Here is a 24,153-nt window from a genome sequence, read left to right as displayed (position 1 = left end):
AGCCAGTGAGAGTGCCGCAGCGCCTTGGCCAACAGTCAGCAGAGGGATGCCGAATGAGCCACCAGGTTAAGGGGTCTCATACCCACCTATACCCAAGAGGCCATCCCTCAAATTAAGGCCACTCACCCTATGAAACTCAACTCAGACACCACTGCCTTCAGTGGGCTTCCTCTGACCAAGACTCTAGCCCGCAATCCTGACATCCCTAGTCACCCCTCCCCCGAGACAGTTAAGAGTTGGCACAAGTAAGTGCTCAGTAAGTGAATGGAATGAAATATTGAACCACACCCCTCTCCCCCAAGGCCCCAAGGGGACATGTGACAAAAGTATAGTCAGTGGTGGCGAACCTTTTGAGCTCGGCATGTCAGCATTTTGAAAAACCCTAACTTAACTCTGGTGCTGTGTCACATATAGAAATTTTTTGATATTTGTAACCATAGTAAAACAAAGATTTATTTTTTTAATATTTAAATGCCATTTAACAAAGAAAAATCAACCAAAAAAATGAGTTTGCGTGTCACCTCTGACATGCGTGTCATAGGTTCGCCATCACTGGTATAGATCTTAGTAGGAACTAAAATATGGATCTCCCACTTCGGTGATCTAGTTCAGGTGTTAGACACATGGCTGTTAGAAATAAGAAGGAAAGAGGGAAATTATAAGGGGAGATTCTTTTTAAAAAAATACATTTTTATTGATTCCAGAGAGGAAGGAAGAGGGAGAGAGAGATAGAAACATCAATGATGAGAGAGAATCATTGCTCAGCTGCCTCCTGCACGCCCCCTACTGGGGAAACCTGGGCATGTGCCCTGACCTGGAATTGAACCATGACCTTAACCTGCTGGGCGAGGGAAGATTCTTTAACTAACAATAACACTGATGACAGTGACACCTGGCAGTGGTGTATTGTCTTACGCTCTTCAGAGCACTCTAACATTCATTCATCTAATCCTTCCAAAACCCTGTGAAATGGGTAGTGCAGATATGCCATTGCTTTTACAGCTGAGGGACAGAGATGTGGTCACACAGATCAGGGTCCCTGTCAGCCTAGGATGCAGGTTGGCCAGCTCCCAGCGGGGGCAGGTGAAAGGGTCAGACTCTTACCATTCTGGTCGCGGCAGCATTGCGTGTAGAAGGTTTCTCTCCGCATGATGATCTCCTGTGCGATAATCCCGTAGCTGTACACGTCCCCTTTCTGAGAGATGCTGGCTTGGCGGAGGTGCTCTGGGGCTGTCCACAGGTCTGGGCATTCAGCATGGAGATTGCAAAGTTAAGGGGGTGAGCAGCCCATAGTCTCCCACCTGCTTCTGTTCTTTATGTCCCTACACCATGCACCCTGAATGTGAGTGGCCTTGAGTTTATATGGTCCCAGACTTTTGAGAAGTTTCTGCTAATAATGGTGTTAAGGGTAGAACACACACCTTTTAATCTGACTATGTAATGCCAGGATTTGGGTGAGGTCATATGGCAATGTCTTCCCTAACACCGCTAGGATCATAGTCCTAAACACCCTCAAGGTCTACCTAGAATAGCACCTGGTGTACAGGAAGTGCTTGTAAAGGTTTGTGGGATGAATGCACTAGAATATGAGAGGCTAAGAGGGTTTAACAGTTTACGGGACATAAGGCATAAACCTAGGAAAGCCTTTGTAAATGTTTAAAAATAAAGACAGCACATTCAAACAAAGAAACTACGACTGATATTTTCCAGATGTGACACACTGGCAGCCTCCAAGTCAGCTATTGCCCAGCGATGTGTGTTCTTGGATTCCCACAGTGTTCTTTAAAACATAATGCATACAATTTACCCCCATTTTACCACTGGGCCTGCCCCTCCTTAATGCTCCCCCTCTGGTCCACTTCACAGTGAAGGGCTCCTGTGTTCTGTGTTTGGCTCCTGCAGGCACTTGGGTTTTGGACTCTCATCATTTGGTAATAACAGGGCATACAATTGTTCTCCGACATTCGTTGAAGTTTTTCCAGAATTACCTAGCTCCTTGTAAGCTTTTTGAGATTTGTATGTTTGGCAGTTTTGATGGAAAAAATCTATAGATTCATGTTGTCGGATACAGTGTTAGGCTTATGACAAGGCACATTTTCCTCATGTGGTTTCCCATCCAGATGTTTTTCAATTGATGCCTTTGACTTTATGTGTCTTGTGATTCATGTGGTTTGGGGTTGCAGGAAAGGTAGGTATAACTACTTATGCTAAAATCCAGGCGACCGACAGCACAGATAGGTTGGGGTAACCGAATGCTGTTCAGGAGGATGGGATTTGACCTGTGATTTTCTGTCATGGTGGATCATCTAATGAGGGAGATTTGTTCCACTACGTGATGAATCATGCTTGGCACACAGTAGGTCTTCAATGAGCACTTACTGAGTCCAATGTCTAGCATGCTTGATATGACTGAAGAAATTAGGGGCAGAATTATAATTTCTATTAAGAAAAAACTAAAGGATTGTAAAATAGAATTAGAAGTAGAATTTATTGTTTAGACCTAGATGGTATTTTGAATCATATATGAGTGTTAGATTTCTGAGTCCATAACCCTGAGTTATAGTAAAGAATGGGTAAATGTTCAACATGAAAACTCTTTATACTTTATAAATCATTTTTCTCTGTTACTTTTATTGACCCCTATCACAATCTTAAAAGAGATAATAAGAATATATTTTACTGATAAGAGTTATTTTCCTTATCATTATCACAGATAAATAAATTGGAACTGGAAATGGGTCATCTGCCTTATACTCTATCTACTTGGGCAAACATCTTCACCTCTCTGAACCTTTATTCTGTTTTTTGTTTGTTTGTTTGTTTGCTTGTTTTATAAAGAGAGAAGGTTAGACCAGAAGATTTCTAAGGTCTCTTACTACTCTAATCACCTCTATTTTTTCACCCAGTTCTGCTTCTGCAAGTCAATAAGTTCCTCATAATTTCTCACTGATATCAAGGGACATGGATAAAGGAAATCCACAGAGGAGATTTATTAAATTCAAGAAGCACTTGTTGAAAACTGACAAGGGCAAAGTGTTGGAGGATGAGCCCGCTGTTGTCTCTGGTGGCTCCAAGTATTAATTTTCTGGTCAGTATCACTATTTCTTGAGAGAATTATGTGGGCTTGAGAGAAAAGAGAAAGACCAGTGGGAAACTGGTTAAAATTTCATTACAGACCTTTTCTTGGAGGTAAAATGGAATTACAGCCAAAATCAGTGATCTTCACCACCATCCTACTGTCCACCACGCAGTTGGTGGATTTCAGACGCCCATGGACTTCTGTCTTATTGGAGTGCAGATATGACATCCCCTGCAATTTTTCAGATGACAGGAAAACAGAGATAAGACACTGTGCACCTGCTTATTTTAAAGAAAGAAATGACATTTTGTATGCATTTCGGCATGCAGGTAGAATCACACTAACAGATTTTAAACTTAGTTCCATTAATTTTACTTAAAAAAATATCAAGGCCCTAACGTTTGCCTAAGCACTACATCTAGTTTTTTTTTATATATATATATATTTTATTGATTTTTTACAGAGAGGAAGGGAGAGAGATAGAGAGTTAGAAACATCGATGAGAGAGAAACATCGATCAGCTGCCTCCTGCACATCTCCCACCGGGGATGTGCCCGCAACCCAGGGACATGCCCCTGACCGGAATCGAACCCGGGACCCCTGAGTCCACAGGCTGACGCTCTATCCACTGAGCCAAACCGGTTTCAGCAGCCAAACCGGTTTCGGCTACATCTAGTTTTAAATCTATTTAGGTGACATAGTAAAAGGCAGTTGTCTAAAAACTTGGATTAAGTCATTACCTATATATATATAAAACCTAGTATGCAAATAGACTGAACGGTGGAACAACCAACCAACCAGTCGCTATGATGTGCACTGACCACCAGGAGGTGCGCATGGAACATGGCGGGCGTTGGCAGCAGGCGGCAGAGCGCGGAACATGGCGGGCATCAACCGTGGCAGGATGGTTGAGCAGGTGACTGACGGCGCCAGACCAAGGCGGGGTGCCGGTCACTGTCATTAGGCCAAGCCTTTGGTGGTTACTGAAAATTCTTTGCTTCCACGTGCCGCAGTCCTGCTGGGCGCTCGCACCTGCTGCCAGCGCTCGCCCCACTAGCACCCACTGCCAGTGCTGGAGCTTTCACTTACACCCACTGCTGGCACCCAACACCGGTCCTGATCACTCGGCTGCTGGCCCTGATAGCCCCTCGGGGCTTCTCCACCTCCCCCTGCTCCTGAGGAGTGATTGGGACAGCAGCCACCACTCGCACCCGCTGATGGCGCTGGCCCCAATCACTCTTCGCTGTCAGTGGGTGTGAGAGGGGCCAGCACTGTCAGTGCATGGGAGCAGTGGTAGCAGGAGCAGGGCTTCCAGCAGACAGGGGACTGGGGTCCGAAGTGGGAGGGGCACAGAGGATGGGTTGAGACCCGCCCCTGTGCCCACCGCAGCCTCGTGGCCCACAGTTCCCTTCAAGGTGCACGAATTCGTGCACTGGGCCCCTAGTATATAATATAAAATGAAAGGTTGATCCTATTTTCTTAAAGTGTGTTCACTTACCACTTATTTGGTCTGTGACCTTGGGTATGTCTGGTCCTCTACTACCTCAATTTAAAAATATGCATAATAAGGCTTTGCTATTCTGAAGGGAGGGGCTAGGCTAGATTAGTTTCTAAAATTTCATGGATTTCATTCTATTGTGAAAGGGGAAGCCTGTTTTTTTCAGTGGTGTGCTTCCCTCTGCTGGCTAGAGGTGTCATTGCAGACAGCCTGGATCACAGGAGTGATATGTGGCAAATGGGATATCATATAACATTTTGCAAACCTATTCTGATTCTATGTGGAGGGAGATTTAAGACGGTATCAAATAGCTCACTCTTGGGATTGACTTTTCTTCATTCTTGAATGAGGCCCTGGTTACTGGTACTCCCATGTTTGGGAATATACATGTCCAAATTTTTTACCGCCTCATACACAATGGTTGCCTGTGCTTAATATTTTCTCTTATAAAGTTGAAGATTCAGTTGTTCTCTCTGCAGCTTTGTATTAGTTTAACTTCCAGCCAGTCTATGAAAATGTGTGCCTCAAACCCAGAGTAGAAAGCATATAACCACCATAAGAAGAGGACCCAGTATATATTGAACATTTACTTGTACCAGGCCTTATGCGAAGCATACACATTATTTCATAAAATACTTCTAACAACCCTCTGACTATTAGTACTAAATAAGCACTATTTTTATTCCATCCTACAGATGAAGAAATCAATGTAGTGAAGTTGAATAGCTTGCTTGATCTATTTTCCTGTATTTAGTTTTCTAGATGTCTTCTGTGTTTATAGGTCTCTTACCTTAGCAATGTCATACAAGACAGAGATCTTAAACTCCCAATCCATGAATGTACCATCAGGGTAGGAAATTGTGTCATTTAAAACTTCCTGAACAGGAGAAAAAGGAAAGGAAGAAGAAGATGAGTGGTCACAAGGCGCCATAGTGTGGAGAGACTATTGCAGGCAAATAATGATCTAATCATGAGGTCTTGGGCTCAGGAACACAGTGGAACTCTGTTGCCCTGGACTTCCTGAAAGTATACAAGGTGGAGGGAAAGGAGGTTTACAGTTGTGAGTACGTGAAACAGAGAGTTTATTTTTGTATCATTATTTATTAACTATTGCATTATTTTCCATACGAATAACTATAAACCTACTTTTGCTCCACCCAGTATTTCTTTTCATTCCTACGTAAGAAACTTAGGTGGCTTGCATGACAAGAACATGAGCAGAGTATCCAACATCCTGGTCTTCCACCTGATGGGGGTGAAGGAATGAGCCCATGAGCACATGCCTGCCTGGAGAGTGGGCTGGTGAGTCTGAATCACAAGTCGCTGGGCTGCAGGTCCTGTCTCATCAAAATTATATGAGTGTTTTCAAACAAGGAATTGCTGTTAGGAAATTCATTCACTAGGCTTATGTTTTTACTCACATGACCAATTGCATCCATTGGCTTTATAGCTCTAAGTTGGTTTTTTAAATATGTTTTTATTGCCCTATCCTGTTTGGCTCAGTGGATAGAGTGTCTGCCTGCAAACCAAAGGGTCCCAGGTTCCATTCCAGACAAGGGCATGTACCTTAGTTGCAGGCTCCTACCCAATCCAGGTCTTGGTTGGGTGCATGCAGGAGGCAACCAATCAATGTGTTTCTCTCACATCGATGTTACTATCTATCTTTCCCTCTCTCTTCCATGCTCCCTAAAAATCAATAGAAAAATGTCCTCGGATGAGGATTAACAACAACAACAACAAAATGTTTTTATTTATTTCAAAAAGAGGAAGGGAGAGTGAGAGAGATAGAAACATCATGATGAGAGAGAATGACTGATGGATTGCCTCCTGCAAACCCCTACTGGGAATCAGGACTGCAACCCAGGCATGTGCCTTGACTGGGAATCGAACTGTGACCTCCTGGTTCATGGATCAACACCCAACCACTGAGCCACACTGGCCAGGCTAATTTTTTTAGTTTACTAAGTCTTGTCAATAAGACAGAGTTCTTAGATTTTGTGTAAACTGTATGACCTAGAATTTTGAACTCAATATTTTAACATGGTGATGGCTCTAACAAGATGATGGTTCTAAGCTAGTAAAAATTCTTCATAGTAAAGCTCTAAGAACCTAACAATAGTTTCTTGTTTTGGGAAAAAGCACAATTTGACCTTTAGTTTTAAGTCAGGCACTATACCAATAATTTCAAGCGAAGGGTCCAAAGTCATAATTCATTTCAGATAAGGCTGGCTGGGCTGTAGGTACCACGCCAAGTTAAGGAAGGGGAGTTATGCCCAGACACACTCTGAAGTAATTCTTTCCCTTAGCACCGGACATATTTTATATTTTGTTTATGTTTATTATCTCTTCACCTCATGAACACATAGACTCTGTGTGATAATTTTTGTTCACTGCTGTTTCTGCAGCATCTCATTCAGTGTCTGGCTTGGAATAAATCTTTATTTAATAAATGTTTGTTGCTTGAATGAATCAATTGTTCCTACCCAAGGTTAGCTGCAGTTATGGTATATTTATAAGGCAGGAAGAAAATTGTCTTTACCCCATTTAGGTTGAAACGTTCTGATTTGTTTTCCCACAAAAGTAGGTTCTGATGGGATTTGCCATGGTTGGAGCCTGAAGGATGACACAGGGAGGGAACTGCCATTTGCCTTTGCACAGCCTTTGCTGTGAGGCTCATAGTACAAAGGTGGTTTCCTGTAGAAATTTCTGTTGTTGTCTGGGCCCAGGAGGACTCAGCAATGTCAGAAGGGGGTCCAGGACCACTGAGATAACTGAAGTTTCCTGCCTGAGGGTAGAGAGCCCCCAAAACTATAGGTATGATACCCAAATGTTTGCTGGGCATTTTAGGGAGTAAAAGACTCTGTAAAACCCTTTGACCAGGCTTTGTGAACTGGTATTCTAAAATTGCTGTCTCATTGAAATTAAATGAATCAGAGTATGGTATAGCCCTCATATAATTGTTATCATTAGAAATGTTTTATTTAAATTATAATTTTTTAATTTAAATGTTCATTTTCAGCATCATATGGTCTTTTTTTTCTATGACCTTTTGATATGATGCATGAGAGTGATAGTTTTTGAATTCATAGAATTAACCATACCTGATTGTACTATGCTCCTTATATACAACTGGCTTAGAGTTACTAGTATTCTATTTATCATTTTTAAATCAATATTCCTAAATATAAGTTAGCCTTTAATCATATTTTATTATCAACTTTATGCTAGCTTTGTTGAGTGTTAAATGAATTTAGATATTTGTGTTTTTGCTTAACTTTAGAACAGTATTTATATACACATAGAGAATTATTTATTAAAGTTTAGAATTAAGCCAAAGCTGGTATTTTTTTGTAGTAGAAATTAGAATTTCTCCTATTGTTATTAGCTTACTTAAGTTTTTACTTTTTGAGTCAAACTTTCATGATTGTATCGCATCTAAAATTTTTCTCTTTTTTTGGATTTTATAATTTAATAGTCTTTGAAGTATTCTTTCACAATTCAAAGTGTCTTTTTAATAGCTTTATTTTCTATGCCCACATTTGTTTATTTTTATGCTTCTTTTAAGTCTTAATTAGAAATATGAGAGGCTTGTATACTTTATAGTTTAAAAAAGATAAACAACTCATAAATGCATTTAAAAACTCTACCTCTTTTGTAATGATTGAATTTTGAAAGTTTCTTTTCCTTAGGCCATAGTTATTCTTCTAAATTTTATATTGACTATTTAGATTATTTTTTAAAAGACAGAATAACATTTAGGGCTATGAGTTTTTTCTTTGAGGACAGACCTGGGTTTATTTTGAAAACTACTAATCTTGTATAGTTTAGTTTTGTTCTTTTATGGAAGCTTATTAAAAAATTAAAAATTTCTAAGGGGTTAAATTTCAAAATTATTTTTAAATGTTACTGAGTAATGAATATTTGGACCTCTTTAAAGCTGCTGCTGCCCCCAATCTTAGGATTCAGGCTTTGTTATAGGGGAGAATATTAAGGTTATAAAGAGACACTGGGTCTGAAAATAGTCCGAGGGCAGGGTGACCACACATTGTGGTTTGCTTGAGGTCAGTTGCAATTTATGTCTACAGCTCCAACAATTATTACAGTACCCTCTTTACTCACAAAGTATCCTGGTAAATTCTATGGTCACCTCCCCAAAGGTTTTTTAAAGGCTGAAAGCCCTCAGAACGCATGCCCAGAAACTGCTCCAGGTGAGGTTCAAATATTTCAATGCTCCTTGAAGCAACTGTCCTTAATTCCTTCCTTCTCCTACCTGTTCCCCATTCAGTCCCATTTCTGCTGCACACTTGATTTTGTTTCTTGTATATGCCTGCCCTTCTGAACAATGTAATGATTTGCTATTCCTACTTGATGCGTGGTTGTTTCCAAGAAATCAACTTATTTCTGTCTTACTTTCTCTTTCTGCTTTGAACTTGCTCAGCCAGAGTACCTGACCCCACCTGGCAACACCTGGGCCATCCTCAATCCCTCACAAGGGAAAGGATGGTAGGAATTAAACAGTAGCAGAACCAGGACTTATGAATAAGTTCCCTAATTCTTGTCTGGTGCTATCATAATGGCCACCCATTTTTCGTTTCATACAAATCAAGTAAATATGCAAGTAAAATAAAATGAATTTAGAGGTAATTAGTCACTTTTCCAACTCTGTTCTCTCAAGTCTACACTCTTGAAAATATATATATGTGTATATGTATGTATATATATATTAAGACATTGACAAAATCTGAGTGATCCAGTTTAGTAACATATGAACCCACCAACTTTTCCTGATACTTCTCCAATATTATTTCACTAGGTGAACATCTAAAACTATATATATATATATATATATATATATATATATATATATATAATTTTTCTATATGGGTGACCAGTTAGGAAATCGGAAATTGTCCTTACCCGGAGGGATCCTCGCTCGCAGTATTCGACCACCCCAAAGATCATGGTATCAAGCTTCACAGTTCCGTAGAATTTGGTTAGGTTGTAATAGTCAATCTGAAGCAACTAAGATAACATGTTTACTTACAAAGCAAGTCAGCCAGAAAGCAGCACCACAGTAAAAATTAATACGCTAATAAAACGTGTTTTAGATCTTTGGGAAGATGATTTGGAATGTCAGTACATTTCTTAGTACGCATTGCAATGCATCTTACCAACCAGTCTTTCTTTCCTCAGCAAGGGGACTCGAATACAGACCTTTGACTACTCTCAAATAATATCAGGACCATTTTATAGGACATGCTATTAGATTTTCAACATGTTTTACACCATCAAACATCACACTCCATCATTGGTTGGTAGAATCTTCAACACGAATAGGTATAGTCACCCATTTCTCAGCCTGAGGCCTCTCTGTCAGCATCCCCAATAATGCCTTGCTGCCCCAGGCCCTCAGTGCTCAGGGGAAATGCAGTGATACTATTTATCACTTAAGGGTTTCAAGCAAGGGACACATACCTTGTTCAGTTCTATCTTCTGCTTCTCAGTGAAATTGCCATCGTTGTGCTTGAGATCCTTTAGAATCACTCTCTGCAAAAATCAATTTAATTAAGAAGATAAAGTTATAGCATGACTATTTTTTTCATATATTTTTATTGATTTTTTACAGAGAGAAAGGGAGAGAGATAGAGAGTCAGAAACATCGATGAGAGAGAAACATCGACCAGCTGCCTCCTGCACACCTCCCACTGGGGATGTGCCTGCAACCAAGGTACATGCCCTTGACCGGAATCGAACCTGGGACCTTTCAGTCCGCAGGCCGACGCTCTATCCACTGAGCCAAACCGGTCTTGGCTGCACGACTATTTATATGTGTACTATAATATTTTGTTTGTGTGTCTATCTTCCCACTATACTGAGAGCAGTTACAGTATTTTGTTGATGTTTATGTCCCTTGGATACGAGAGACTCAGGCTTGAATGTTTCTTTAAGAATGACTAAATGAGAAGGAAGAAAAAAAGGTTGGAAGGAAGGAAGGAATATAGGAAGAAGGAAGGAAGGAAGGAAGGAAGGAAGGAAGGAAGGAAGGAAGGAAGGAAGGAAGGGAAGGAAACTCCATGTGGAATTGTCATATTCTCACTGAATGAGGCAAAATATAATACTAGGGCTGCCTGTACTGCTCTGACTCTCTTTTATTTTTCCCTTCGCTTCCTGCATTCCACCTATCTTTAAAAATTGTATGCATTCTTTAATTTTCCCCGGACTGTGAGTCTGTAACCCTTGAAGCAGAGCCCTGCCCATCTCTGTGAAAGGCACCTAGAACAGCCCCTGGAGCAGCCCTGCACCCACCCGCACCTTTGCGCAGCCAGCATCTGAAGGGGGCAGTGATGAGTCAGCAGGCCCAGAACACACCCCTCACGGAGAGTTCAGAGAAGAAGGGGAAACGATAGTCACCTTTTTGTCGTATTTGCACTGTCGCAGTCTCTGAATTGTATCTCGTCTCTTGTCATCATCGATCTGGCACAAGAAAAAGCTAATTATTCCAGAAGCTTCCTGTCTTGTCCCATCCACTGCCAGTCAAAGGCTGAGAGGCTCTGCCAGGTGAGCGGTAGCTACTCGCTCACAGCCTGCTGGGCAGACTCCCAGGGAAACCGTTACAGCTGACTTGTGTTTCTCTCTCACAACTCGCCTTTCCTCTGCAATACGATGCTAAACTCTGGGTTTCCCTCTCTTCCTCTTAGAGTTGCGCTGTCCCTCCCTCCTTCTTGTGTTCTACTTCAGCCAGGGTTTTCTTGCTTCCTGCTCCCCCTGACCCCTCCTCGTGGGAATCGTTGCCTGTAGCTACAGACAGTTGCTCTTAGGGGAACATGTTGTGCATTGGAGTTGCAAACTCATGTCTAAAAGTCCAAGTGGCAATGCAGCGAGGACACTGGGCCGGGTGTTTGAGGGGGGCAGCCCCATCAGCTCTGGGTGCAGCCGAGAGAGTTGCTGGATTATCTGAATTGTCAGCAGAAGCTGGTAATCTGAATTTTTCTACCCATCCCAAGATTTTTATATTGGCAATTACTTTTAAAAGATGATAAATATTGACTAACACACACACATACACACACCTCTGCAGGCCAGTCATGGCCCTTGGTCTGCCAGACTTCAAAGGCAGAAGAAAGGTTGAGAACTATTGCATCTTTCAAGTTGATTCTCATAAAAACCTGTGATCTGTTGTAATATTGGTTAAAATTGACCTCTTAGGGGCATTTTAAACGGTGAGTGAAATAACATCAACGTCTTAGATTCTGAAATAAATGATCCCTGCTTGGCTCATTTCCCACCATCTACCGGTGCCTTGTCAAACACCTGGCAAGCTGCACCAGCTCTAGACAGGCTTCTTCAAAAGGTGCGGTGCGCCTTACCTTCAGGCTCACATGGTTGGTCTCATTGGTCTCCAGAGGAATGATCTTTTCACAGGGAATGTGGGACCATTTTTTCTGACGGCGTTCATGCGCTTTTTTGTATTTTCTGTGGAAGGAACAGAACCAGTCAATAGTTTCTTATTAGTATTCATGCTGTTCAGCTTCTGAACACTGGGAGAAATTTCAAACCCTGGCATTCTAAGGTAGATACGTGGTGAGTGAGGCCAGCCCAATTACAACTCTCCAAACTGGCAAGTGCTGGCCATGAGCGAGCTTGTAAGGATTTCCAATGGCCTTTTATATTATTTTCCCCCCTTTTTGTTTCACTTTCTTGGGTCCTTCACTAATACAGCCCTTCACTATAATAAATAATCTGAACTGATGGCATAAAAAGAGCAGGGAAGAAAGAGGAGAGAAAAACATTTTAAATTGATAACCTTGAAAGGCAAAAACATTAAGTTTTAAATCACCAGAGAATACACCAGATTCCTAAGTAAGCCAGTTCCTTTTGTGGATCTGGGCCTTTGAAAACATATGTAGAAAGAAAATATAAAAGCACAGAGAATTTGTAATAATATGCATCCCAACATTCAAAATGTCAAAGTTTTGTCATTGTTTTCCCAGAGAGTGTGGATAAATTAGAATTATTGATCTTACACCTGTCTAGAGACCTCTTTGTGAACATACATCATCAGCAATAGCCATTAAACCTCTCCCTCCCTCCCTCCCTCACTCCCTTCCTCGGTCCCTCTCAGAATGAGGAGCACAGCCGGAAAGGGTGTGGGTACCTCAGCACCAGGAGCGCGGCCAGCAGGACCAGGACCACAGTGCCGGTGAGAGTGAAGACGGCGATCATCAGGATTTGAGGTCCTGTCACAGGAAAGACAGTGCAAAACGAGTTAGTAAGGATCTCTGAACAGAGAATAAAAGCAGTTCAAAGAGTCTAGTTGTATGATGTAATTTGGGGAAGGGGAAAGGGAGAGCCCTTTAAAAAATATTTATCCTTTATTCATCTCTTCATTGATAATGTAGGTCCTGTGTCCTTGGTCTCTGAAGAAAACTGTCTAGAATGTGCCCTAAGGAAGTGGCTTAATTTCAGCTAACCTTACAGTCTACACATCTCAGGTCTTTCTTTATGTGAGTCGCCAAATAAGACATGAAATAGCTTCCAGCACACAAATAATTTTGGTGGTAGAAGTCTTCCTGGTGTTCTTGAAACAATAGACCTAAGGGGAATTCAAAGTGGGAGGCAGAGACAAGTATTTTTTTTTTTAATACAGAGCACAAATCAAAAGAAAAGTCAGCCAGTGCTGGAATATTAAACTACAGTGCTGCTGGTGCTCCTTTCCAAGCTCTACTAGACAACGGGCGGAAGTCAATGAAGAACGTCAGTGATTATATTTATGAGAACACCAGTACGTGGGTGGAGTTATGTAGATGGGGTAATGTGGGAGGCTCACAGAAGAGTAAGTGGAACCCTGGACGATGTGGATCCAACACAAAGAAACAATGAAGCAGAATCTGAGTTTGCAGAGGACTAGCTAGATGGAGAAGGACAATAACAATTACAAGCTACAAGAAACTCGTGGTTCATTTAAGCCACAATGGGTCTCTATGAGACTAAGAAGCTAGTGGGTTGAAAAGGGAAAAAATGGAATGGATTCCAAGCAATAGATGGGAATGTGTAAGAAGCTGGAAGACAATAGCAATATGGTGAAGGAGACATGTTTCTTCTTACAGCAAAAATAAGAGACCCAGAAATTCTAGGGGAAAATGTTCAAATAAGACATAGTTTAAAAATGAAACAAAGTAAAATTTGGCCAGATTTTGAGAATTTGCAATTAAAAAAAGTTATTATTATTATATTTTAGTAAGTGTGGCACAAAGGGGAGACACTGGAGCTATATAGAAAAAAACATCATGGCATGCTATTTGACTTCATGTGAATAATAATAATAATGTTTTCAACTTATAGAATATCAACTTAAAGGTAAATGACAGAGGGCTTCATTGTGATTACCAAATAAATATTATCAACCCCGACAGATTAAAGAAAATTACAGGAGAATTTGGGAGCAGAGAAAGAGAAAGAAGAAAAAATAGACACTAACATCTTCATCTTACGAAGTTGGGAAGCATGAAGTTTTATAGATAGTTACTCGAACAATACTAGAAGCTCATGCATATTACAACGACAATGACAATGACAATGACAATTACAAAGATACCCAATAAATATATTGACAAAAAATTTCTGCTAAAGGGAAACTTTTTTAAAAAAGATTTAAAAATTGATTTTTAGAGAGAGAGGGAAAGGAGAGAGAGGGGTAGGGGGAGAGATAAAGAGAGAGATAGGTGAGAGCAAAACATTGATCAGATGCCTCCTGCATGCTCCCTACCAGGAATTAAGCCTGCAATCCGAGCATGTGTCCTGACATGGAAGAATCAGCAACAACTTTTTATTGCATGGGCTGATGCCCAACCAACTGATCCAGACCAGCCAGAGCTAAAGGGAAACTCTTAACAGTGAAAATGTGAGCTCTGAATTTCTACTAGTATTCTCCCCAGGGCAGAAATAAATTAATAGATTGGAGTTGAAGTTGCATTGTGGGCACATCTGACTTTGGTGAATTCTGTTTATTACTATAATCACCATTTCTATCACCACCACCACCACCATTGTGGCAACCATCATTCTCATACCCCTAGCCAGAAAACAAAAGCAAGTATGAGATGTACACCTGAAACTAATATAATATTGTATGTCAACTGTAATTGAAAAAAATATTAAAAAATACCATCATACACTATTACAGATTAAGATTTGGTTATCCTATCTAATAAAGATGGAATATGCAAATTGACTGTCACTTTGCGACAAAGATGGCAGTGCCCACAGCCAATAAGGAAGGAATATGCAAATTGACATGACAAAGATGGCGGCGGCTGAGCAGGGATGCTTGCGTTGTCACCATGGTGATGACGCAGGCATTCTGCCCCGCCCTGGCTGCTCTGGGCCTTTGGGCAGCGTGCGCACGCAAGCGTGGAGTGGCCAGGGCAAGGCAGAATGCTTGCTCTGGGGAGGGGGGGCGGGGGGGGGAGGCTCAGAGGATGGAGGGAGCTACAGGAGGGCGGCAGGGCCGGAGCGAAGGTGGAAGGTGGCTCTGGCCCAGAATGAAGGCAGAAGGCAGTGGCCAGAGCGAAGGCCCAGGTTCCCGGTGCTGGAGGGAAGCCGGTGCTGGCAGCCAGGGGAAGGGAGGCCTATTCTTGCACGAATCTTCATGCATTGGGCCTCTAGTTTTAAAATTAATTCCCATGCTTATGTTATTTTCAAAAAGTGAGTATGAGAAATACAATTTCAACAGGGCAGGTGATTCTACTCATCAGTCTTTTAAAATTACACATCCCCTAGAGCAGTGGTTCTCAACATTCTGGTCCTTTAAGTACAGTTCCTCATGTTGTGACCCAACCATAAAATTATTTTCGTTGCTACTTCATAACTGTAATGTTGCTACTGTTATGAATCATAATGTAAATATCTGATATGCAGGATGGTCTTAGGCGACCCTTGTGAAAGGATCGTTCAACCACCAAAGGGGTCGTGACCCACAGGTTGAGAACCGCTGCCCTAGAGCATAGGTTGGAAGGCACATGAGGGACTCCCATGTGCTGGGCCCTCAACCCATTTCAATTCCTATCTGTTTCTCACAGTGTGACCATCTCATGGCACTAAATATAAGATGTACATTAAATACAAATTAAAATGATACTTTAAATGTTATGTAAAACTGACAACTGGCAAGCTAAAATATATTCCTACTCCATTTAAAAATTTGTTTAAAAATTTATTTTTCAATTTCAGTTGACACACAATATTATATTAGTTTCAGGTGTATAACACAGTGATTAGACCTTTATATAATTTATGAAGTTATCACCTAGATAAGTCTAGTACCCATCTGACAACATACATAATTATTACAATATTATTGCCTATATTCCCTATGCTGTACTTAACATCCCCATGACTATTTTTATAATTGGCAATTTGTAATTTTTAATTCAACATACTTTGTAGTTTTGCTTGTTTGATAAGTCACAGGATCACATTAACTCTAAGTTTAAGCTTCTGCTGCCTTCTGGTGGCTGCTAAGGTTATCACATTTTATTTAAATGGATCAAAATGATAACTTTTATTGTTTTATTTTTTCTAGTCTGAGATGATTTTTCTGTCCAAATAAATATTCCAAATACATAGAATGCAAAGTTCAATGAATATTTCCAGTTTTTTAAATGAGCTTACAAAAATGACTGTAATCAAAGCTACTTAAAATTTTATTCTCTTGATTTTCTCATTTGCAAAGTGTGTATTAGAATAATAGTGCCTTCTTTTCAGTATTTGTATGAGAATCAAACAAAGTAGAATTGTTCCAGGGGACAGAGGAAGTAGAAGAGGGCAAAGGGAGGATAAATGGTGGAGGAAAGAGACTATACTTAGAGCAATGGGTGCACAATGCAGTATGCACCCATTGTTGAGTTGTACACTTGAAACCTGTATGGTTTGTTAACCAGTGTCACTCTAATAAACTCAATTTAAAACTTCAAAAAAATGGGTCACAATGTAGATTGAGTTTATAACCCCATGGTCATAGGACATGATAATTGGAAAGAACTTTGGGATTTGTTAAACCTCCTGATTTAACAGAGGAAGGTATTTATACTTAGAGAAGTAAACTGATTAAAATTAACATTGTATAGATTATACTGACTAGAAACATATTTATAGTTTTCTCCTCCCTCCCTCCCTTCCTTCCCTCCCTCCCTCCCTCCCTCTCTCCCTCCCTCCCTTCCTTCCTTCCTTCCTTCCTTCCTTCCTTCCCTCCTTCCCTCCTTCCTTCCCAAGGCATTGTGTTGAGGCAAAGAGATATAAAGAATAGACCCTACATATATAGTGTATGGAATAAAAATATGTGTAAACAAGTCAGTGTGATATAAGTATTATGCTAGAAGCCTGGGAGGATCAAGGGCAAGATCAATACCCTCCTGAGATGCTGAGAACAAGCTTAGGAAAAGTGGAGTTCACGTTACATATTAAGGATGAGTGGTTGTTTTGCAATCGTATTGGGTAGTGATAACTTTCGGTCAGAGGGAGAAGCATCGATAAGGACACAGGGGCATGAAGTTGCAAAACCCTTTCTTAAGGAAGTAGGAGGAGGTTGAGAGAGTGGGGGAGGGATTCAGGTAAAATGAAACATAAGGCTGAAGAGTAGGAAGGGCATGGAAATTTCGTGCACTAACAAGTCATTTGGACTTTATTCGGTAGGTAAAGTGGAGCTGCTAATTGCAGTATTAGCAACCGGGCAGCAACGTGACTGGATTCATGCTGTCACTCTGGTGGTGGTGCTGGTTGGATGGAAGGGGCAGGAGGCAGGACTGAAGCAGGAAGTCTGGGAAAGCTATTACATCCCAGGAGGCAGGTGAAGAAGGCTTGGAGGAGAACAGAAACCTACTCTGTGTTGTCCATTGCAGTGTCCCAGGTGCTTAGGACATTCCCTGGCACTAAGTAAATCATTGTTGAATGAATGAAAAGACAGTGATACTTGTAATATCCAGAAGAAATGTTCTTCTTATTATTATTTCTTTTTAAAGATATCCTCACTTGAGATATCACTTGAGAATATCTTTCCATTGATTTTTTAGAGAGAGTGGAAGGGAAAGAGAAAGACAGAGAGAAACATCGATGTAAGAGAAACACATCGATTGGTTGCCTCCTGCATGAGCCCCGACCAGGGCCCAGGCCAGGGAGGAGCCTGCAACCAAGGTACATGCCCTTTTCTGGAATCAAATCTGGGACCCTTTGGTCCACAGGCTGTTGCTCTATCCACTGAGCAAAACTGGCTAGAGCCAGAAGAAATGTTTGTACTTAGTTGGTAGTAACCAGACATGAATGTCTTATTTGCATACTATTTGAAGATTGAGTTTAAAACTAAATATAGTAACAGTTCAGTAATGAAACGCTCTGGGTAACTGAATTTTCTAGTTAATTGAGGATGAAGTGAAGTTGCCCAGGATGATGCAATCAATATCCCTGTCCAATAGAATATAAATATTTAATGTGACCTCTTTTAGGTAAATGAGAACTCTCTTAAAAATACTTTTTGAGAAGTTCAGCACTTCTTTCCAAAACACAGATCTTCTATTCAATAACCCAAACATCTACAACCTCTTAAAGAGGTATATTAAAACTCTGAACCTAACATTGTCCTGAGACTTATAATTAGGGAAAAGGAAAAAATAATTTTAACTCAGAAAGTTGCTGAAGCCTAGAGCATGGGTATATATAGAAAGCAGAGATATATTTCAGAAGTCAAGTTTGGTTTAAAGCTTAGGAAGCTGGAGCCCGGCTGGTATGGCTCAGTGGTTGGGTGCCAACCCAAGAACCAGGTTTGATTGCTGGTCAGAGCACATGCCTGGGTTGTGGGTTCAATCCCCAGTAGGGGTGTGCAGGAGGCATCCTATTGATTACTCTAAGTGAAATAAGCCAATTAGAGAAAAACAAATATCATATGATCTCATTGATTTGTGGAATCTAGTGAACAAAATGAATTGACCAACAAAATAAGACCCAAGGCATGGAGGCATGGAGGCATGGAGCAGGCTAACATATCTCAGTGTGTGTGTGTCTGTGTGTGTGTGTGTGTGTGTGTGTGTGTGTGTGGCGGGGGGAGGGGGTAAGAGAAGAGATAAACCAAAGAACTTATATACTTATATATATAGCCCATGGACACAGACAACAGAGTGTTGAAGGCCTTGCCGGGGCAGGAAGGGGTTCAGTGGAGGGTGGTAAAGGGGGGAAGTGAGGGACATCTGTAAGACTGTCAACAATAAAAAAAAAATCTATAAAAATAAAAAATAAATAAAACTTAGGAAACTTGAGGATGGTTCTAGAAAAAAACAAACGCACACCTTGCTAGAGAAATCAACTTTAAAAACCGATAAGAATAAATCTGAAGTCAGCTCATGATTATTTACTGTTTAGAAGAATGGGGTCCCCACTTCCCACCTTCCTCTTTGCTTAAGTCAACTGCTCATGCCTATTGAATAAAAACATACTGAGATCATTTTAACTAAACTTGACGCATAGGGCTCAAGAGGACTAGAAACAGAGTTATTATAGCTTTAACATAAGCAAACTCATGAAACCAGAACTGTTCTCTTTAAGTCAGATAAACTTTTCAGAGTTTCTGGTGGCAGAATAAGGTTGGGATAGACATATTTCTAGTTTAAAGTTTTTAGCATCTAAAAATGGTAAATTAATACAGAGTCATTGTAGAACATTAAGAAAAACATAGAAAAAGCAAGAAAAATCTTCTAGGATCCTATTACTCAGAGGTTAACATTTTAGCATATTTTTACACTCTTATTTCTACATATTGTTTTACAAAGTTAGAATCTCTTTAACTAAAAGGCTGTATTTTCCTATTACTTTATATCATAAGTTTTCCCATGCCATTTAAAATTCTTTGTAATAATAATAAGTATTTTAAAAATATATCTTTATTAATTTCAGAGAAGAAGGGAGAGGGAGAGAGAGGTAGAAACATTAATGATGAGAGAGAATCGCTGAATGGCTATCTCCTGCATGCCCCCTACTGGGGATTGAGCCCACAACCTGGGCATGTGCCCTGACTGGGAATTGAAATGTGACCACCTGGTTCATAGGTCAACGCTCAATCACTGAGCCAGGCTGGCCAGGCTGTAATAATTATTTTTCATTGCTTGCATGATGCTCCATTTATGATTATATCGTAATTTTGTTAGTCATTTTATTCACGTTATTTCTTCTTTATTTTGCATCTTTGGGCATAAATAGCTGTCCAAATTTAAGCTTTTTTTTTTTCTCCAAAAAATAGATTAGTAGCATGAAATAGCTATTCATTGTGATAAGCCTTTTCCAACTCCATCAAGCACAGACTGTCCTGAGACCTTGCTCCCAGGTCTACCTGGCTGGTCCTGTTGAGAGGGAGCCAATGTCATACAGTTGCACTGACACTGTCATGGGTGAAGGCCTGGGCCTGGTAGGGCTTTCCAAAACATGATAAGACCTTATCGTGGGTAACCATCATTATAAACAAGTATGTGTCCTATGAGGGAATGGGGGAGACTTTGGAGGCCAGGCTCAGCCTGCTGACATCAAATATAGGTATTCTCTGAGTTTACTGCAGTAAAATATAAAAGGAGTAAGAATATATTTCATTTTTCCAATTGTCAAAGATAATTTATGTCAAAGGGAGGATAGAACACATATTAAAGATAGGTATGCTAAGTTAGAATAGAGATTGTTTTTGGTGTTTGATCAGAACTGTAATATCATTCATTGTACAGGGAAGTAAAGTCCACATTTATAAACCTGGAAAATATAATTCAGACAATAAATAAAACAAACAAAACAAAAAACACAGGCTAGTTGCATAAGCTATAGAGTTTACTCTCCTTATCAGAAAACACACACACACAATTTTAAGAAAAGAAAATTCACTGAGGATATCTTACCCCGGTCTGGAATATCCTTAGGAAGCTTATGGTTCTTCCAGATGAATGCGGGGCTGTTATTCACTGGGTTAGTGACATTTGTGTGGGTGTCATAGGTCAAAAGTACTTTGTACTGTGTCAGGACATGAAAAAGAAGAAGGATGAACAGAAAAAGAGATTTTAGAACAAGTTCTGATGAAATTGACCATCCTGTCCAAGGACATCTGAATTTCATAGTAGCATTCTCAGTGAAACACGATGTTAACCAGCCATGGGGAAGCTTGGTAGGATTCATTATTGCTTCACAGCACAAATGTGGATTTAAGCTCCATGTGGGCCAATTAGTTTTATGACCATAATCTATGTCTACCCAACACAGGTTCTTTGGTTTTTAGAGAACTGGCTTGAGCCTTTCATTTTACAAATGTTAAAATAGAGGCTAAGACCAACAGACATATGAAAAGATGCTCAATGTCACTAATCATCAGAGAAATGCAAATTAAAACAAGAATGATATATCACCTCACACCTGATAGAATGGCTGTCATCAATAAATCAGCAAACAACAAGTGTTGGCGAGAATGCACTGTTGGTGGGAATGCAATTGGGGCAACCACTATGAAAAACAGTATGAAAATTCCTCAAAAAATTAAAAATGGAACTGCTTTATGACTCAGTGATTTCACTTTTGGGTATTTATTAGAAGAAACCCAACACACTAATTTGAAAGAATATATGCATCACTATGTTCATTGCAGCGTTATTTACAATAGCCAAGGTATAGAAGCAATGCAAGCGCCCATCAATAGACTGATTGGATAAAAAAGCTGTGATATATATATTACTTGGCCAATAAAAAGAATGAAATCTTACCATTTGCAACAGCATAGATGGACCTAGAGGGTATTATTCTAACTGAGATAAGTCAGTTATAGAAAGACAAATATCGTATGATTTCACTTATACAGAAAACAAACTGATAGTTTCCAGAGGGGTTGGGAAACTGGGTGAAAAAGGTGAAAGGATTAAGAAGTAGGAATTGGTAGTCATAAAGAGTCCCAAGTACAGCATAAGAAATATAGTCAATAATATTGTAATACCTATGCATGGTGCCAGGGGAATATTTGAAATATTGGGGGGAGGGGGGTTCACTTTGTAAAGTATATTGTCTAACCACTGTGCTGTACACCTGAAATTAATACAAAATAATATTGAATGTAAACTGCCATTGAAAATAAAACTTAAACTGTAAAGAGAAGCAAAAATAATAAAATAAAATAAAATAAAATAAATAAAATAAAATAAAATAAAATAAATAGAGGCTAAGATAAATTAAAAGGCTAGCTCCAAGTCACTTGAGAAGTGAAGCACCAATGTTTTCCACAATATTAAGTTGCTATTGAAAATGGTGTTTTGAGAAAATGCACCACAGCAAAAACCATTATCCATTTTGATACATGTCAAGGTGCTCTGAAATAATTCTACATTGCTTACATTCTATCAATTACAAAATTTTCTGATCTCTTCTATCCCTTTCCTCTAATGTGCTTTCTTGTACACAACACTAGATTTTTAAGAGAAAAGACTTCTTTTCAAGTAATTTGACAATGGGAATATTAATGTATTCTTAAATTACTGTTACACATATTAAATCAGCTTTTAAGAGACATCTAAAAAATAACCATCTTTCTGAATTCACCACTATTGCCTCAAAACATTCTGGACAAAAGTTTTACATCCTCAAAAATATACTCTTAACTTGAGAGCAGAATCTATAATTGCATGTGTTGAAAATAGGAAATATCTTACATATTAGGGTATGATTCATTGAATCTCTACTGAGACCTACTCTGGATATCTATAATAATAAAAGTGTAATATGCTAATTAGACTGGATAGCCCAATGACCTTCCAGACGTCATTCCGGACATCCTTCCGGATGAAGCCACAGTGGCGGGGGCCGAGGCAGAGGCAGTTAGGGGCTATCAGGCAGGCAGGTGAATGGTTAGGGACGATCAGGCAGGCAGGCAGACGAGCGGTTAGGGGCAATCAGGCAGGCAGGCAGGTGAGTGGTTAGGGGCGATCAGGCAGGCAGGCAAGTGGTTATGGGGGATCAGGCAGGCAGGCAGAGTGGTTAGGGGCAATCAGGCAGGCAGGCAGGCGAGCAGTTAGGAGCCAGCAGTCCCGGATTGTGAGAGGGTGCAGGCCAGGCTGAGGGCACCCCCCTCCTTCCCCCTGTGCACAAGTTTCTTGCACTGGGCCTGTAGTAGAATAATATATCTATAGCCCTAGGTTTTGAAAAGGAACCCCTGGTTTCCACATATACACGTATTACAAAGCATAATTGGTGGCATTAGATTACTTGAAAATTTCAACTACATTTGCCTTCAGAGAGAATAAGTGCACAGGACAACATTTTTTATTTTGAAGAGCAGTCCTGAGGCTGACATAGGATCTTACCACAAGCACCTGCCTCTCATCCCAGGAGTAAATAACTTAGAAGGGGTGTAATTATCTTCGTTGTTACTATTAGTAATTGAAGCATGGAGGGGGTCTTTTTTTTAAGGTATTTCCATTGAATGTATGCTCAATATTGGATTATATTAAAGGTCTAATATGGTAACCGAAAACTTTGGGTTTTGAGATGAGCACTATTTTGGGTGACATAAAAACAGACATTTTGATTTTGAAATTAAATGCTGATCAGCCATCAGCTGTGTGCCAGATAAGAAGCTAAGTACTGGAGACACGGAAAGATAAGACCCACTCCTTTTCTTTAAGAACCTACTAAGTTGGAGAGAAGAAAAGACATACACAATGCGAATAAAAGCAAAGCATTATAGGGCTGTTCATATGTGTCAGAGGAATTCATAATAATTTTCATGAGAGTTCAGATAGAGAGAACAGGAGAAAGTTTTACTGAAATTTTTAGTTGTGGAAATGAATAAATAATTCTTACAAGAGAACTGTCACCCTCTCATTGATATCCTATCAAAAGTTTGGTCTTTTTATCAATATATTCTGAGTGGCATATTTTTATATATTAAGTAGAGTGGATAAAAAGTTCAGTGGGTCAAAATGCTTAAGGAATGCTTTCCTATGTGAAGCATAATTGTGAATCAGACATAAACTAACTTCCAAAAGTTATGTTTACATACTTCTTTAATTCCTTCACTATTACTAGCCTCCCAAGTCATCCCTCCTCAGCCAATCACTTCAACCCAAGTTCTTGATAAGAAGTCAGACGTACTTTGCTGGTCTCCACAGAGGTGTACAGAAGCACCATAGTATTGTCGATGTCCCCATAGATGTCCAAAGTCACAGGGCCCTTATACCCTAGAGCAAAACCAGAAAGAGTTAGAGGCATTTGTTAACGTACTTACTGAAAGACCAGTTAGATCCTGACAGAGACTATAACATAGGTTCAAAGTGCTTTATTGTACTGAAAAATAGTTGATCTAAATGATCTAATCTGAGGGCACCTGGACTGGTCCTTGTCCCTGAAATCTCTGAAGAATATTTTTATGAGCGGTGTTATTTAGTTAGAAGGAAAAATCTTTTTCATTGCATTTAGAGTGGCTCTAAATATAATAGATTCCTCTTGATTATTAGTGAGAAGCTTTTGCTAAGAATATTTACTAAGCTAGTATCACAGTCATTGCACAATCTAACTTAAG

At 40.0% G+C, this 24,153-nt stretch overlaps 1 protein-coding gene across 1 annotated transcript in view; it reads right to left on the bottom strand.

The window, feature by feature from the left end:
• The window catches only part of GUCY2C (guanylate cyclase 2C), a 67,863-nt gene that overhangs the window by 19,016 nt on the left and 24,694 nt on the right, over positions 1–24,153 (bottom strand). Inside the window, exons 9-18 of the mRNA XM_070410652.1 lie at positions 23,727–23,812; positions 20,498–20,609; positions 12,733–12,814; positions 11,945–12,050; positions 10,989–11,051; positions 10,053–10,124; positions 9,495–9,599; positions 5,368–5,454; positions 3,178–3,310; positions 1,105–1,242 (exon numbers count right to left, since the gene is read on the bottom strand). Of these exons, the coding sequence (XP_070266753.1) occupies positions 1,105–1,242; positions 3,178–3,310; positions 5,368–5,454; positions 9,495–9,599; positions 10,053–10,124; positions 10,989–11,051; positions 11,945–12,050; positions 12,733–12,814; positions 20,498–20,609; positions 23,727–23,812 (984 nt within the window). The remainder of the gene's footprint in view (positions 1–1,104; positions 1,243–3,177; positions 3,311–5,367; positions 5,455–9,494; positions 9,600–10,052; positions 10,125–10,988; positions 11,052–11,944; positions 12,051–12,732; positions 12,815–20,497; positions 20,610–23,726; positions 23,813–24,153) is intronic.

Source organism: Myotis yumanensis, unplaced genomic scaffold, assembly GCF_028538775.1.
Source record: "Myotis yumanensis isolate MYYU_CA2020_CCGP unplaced genomic scaffold, mMyoYum1.0.hap1 SCAF_3, whole genome shotgun sequence".
In the NCBI taxonomy this organism is placed as follows: Eukaryota; Metazoa; Chordata; class Mammalia; order Chiroptera; family Vespertilionidae; genus Myotis; species Myotis yumanensis.
The sequence above is the reverse complement of the archived record's forward strand: the minus strand, read 5'-3'. Positions and strand labels throughout refer to the sequence as shown.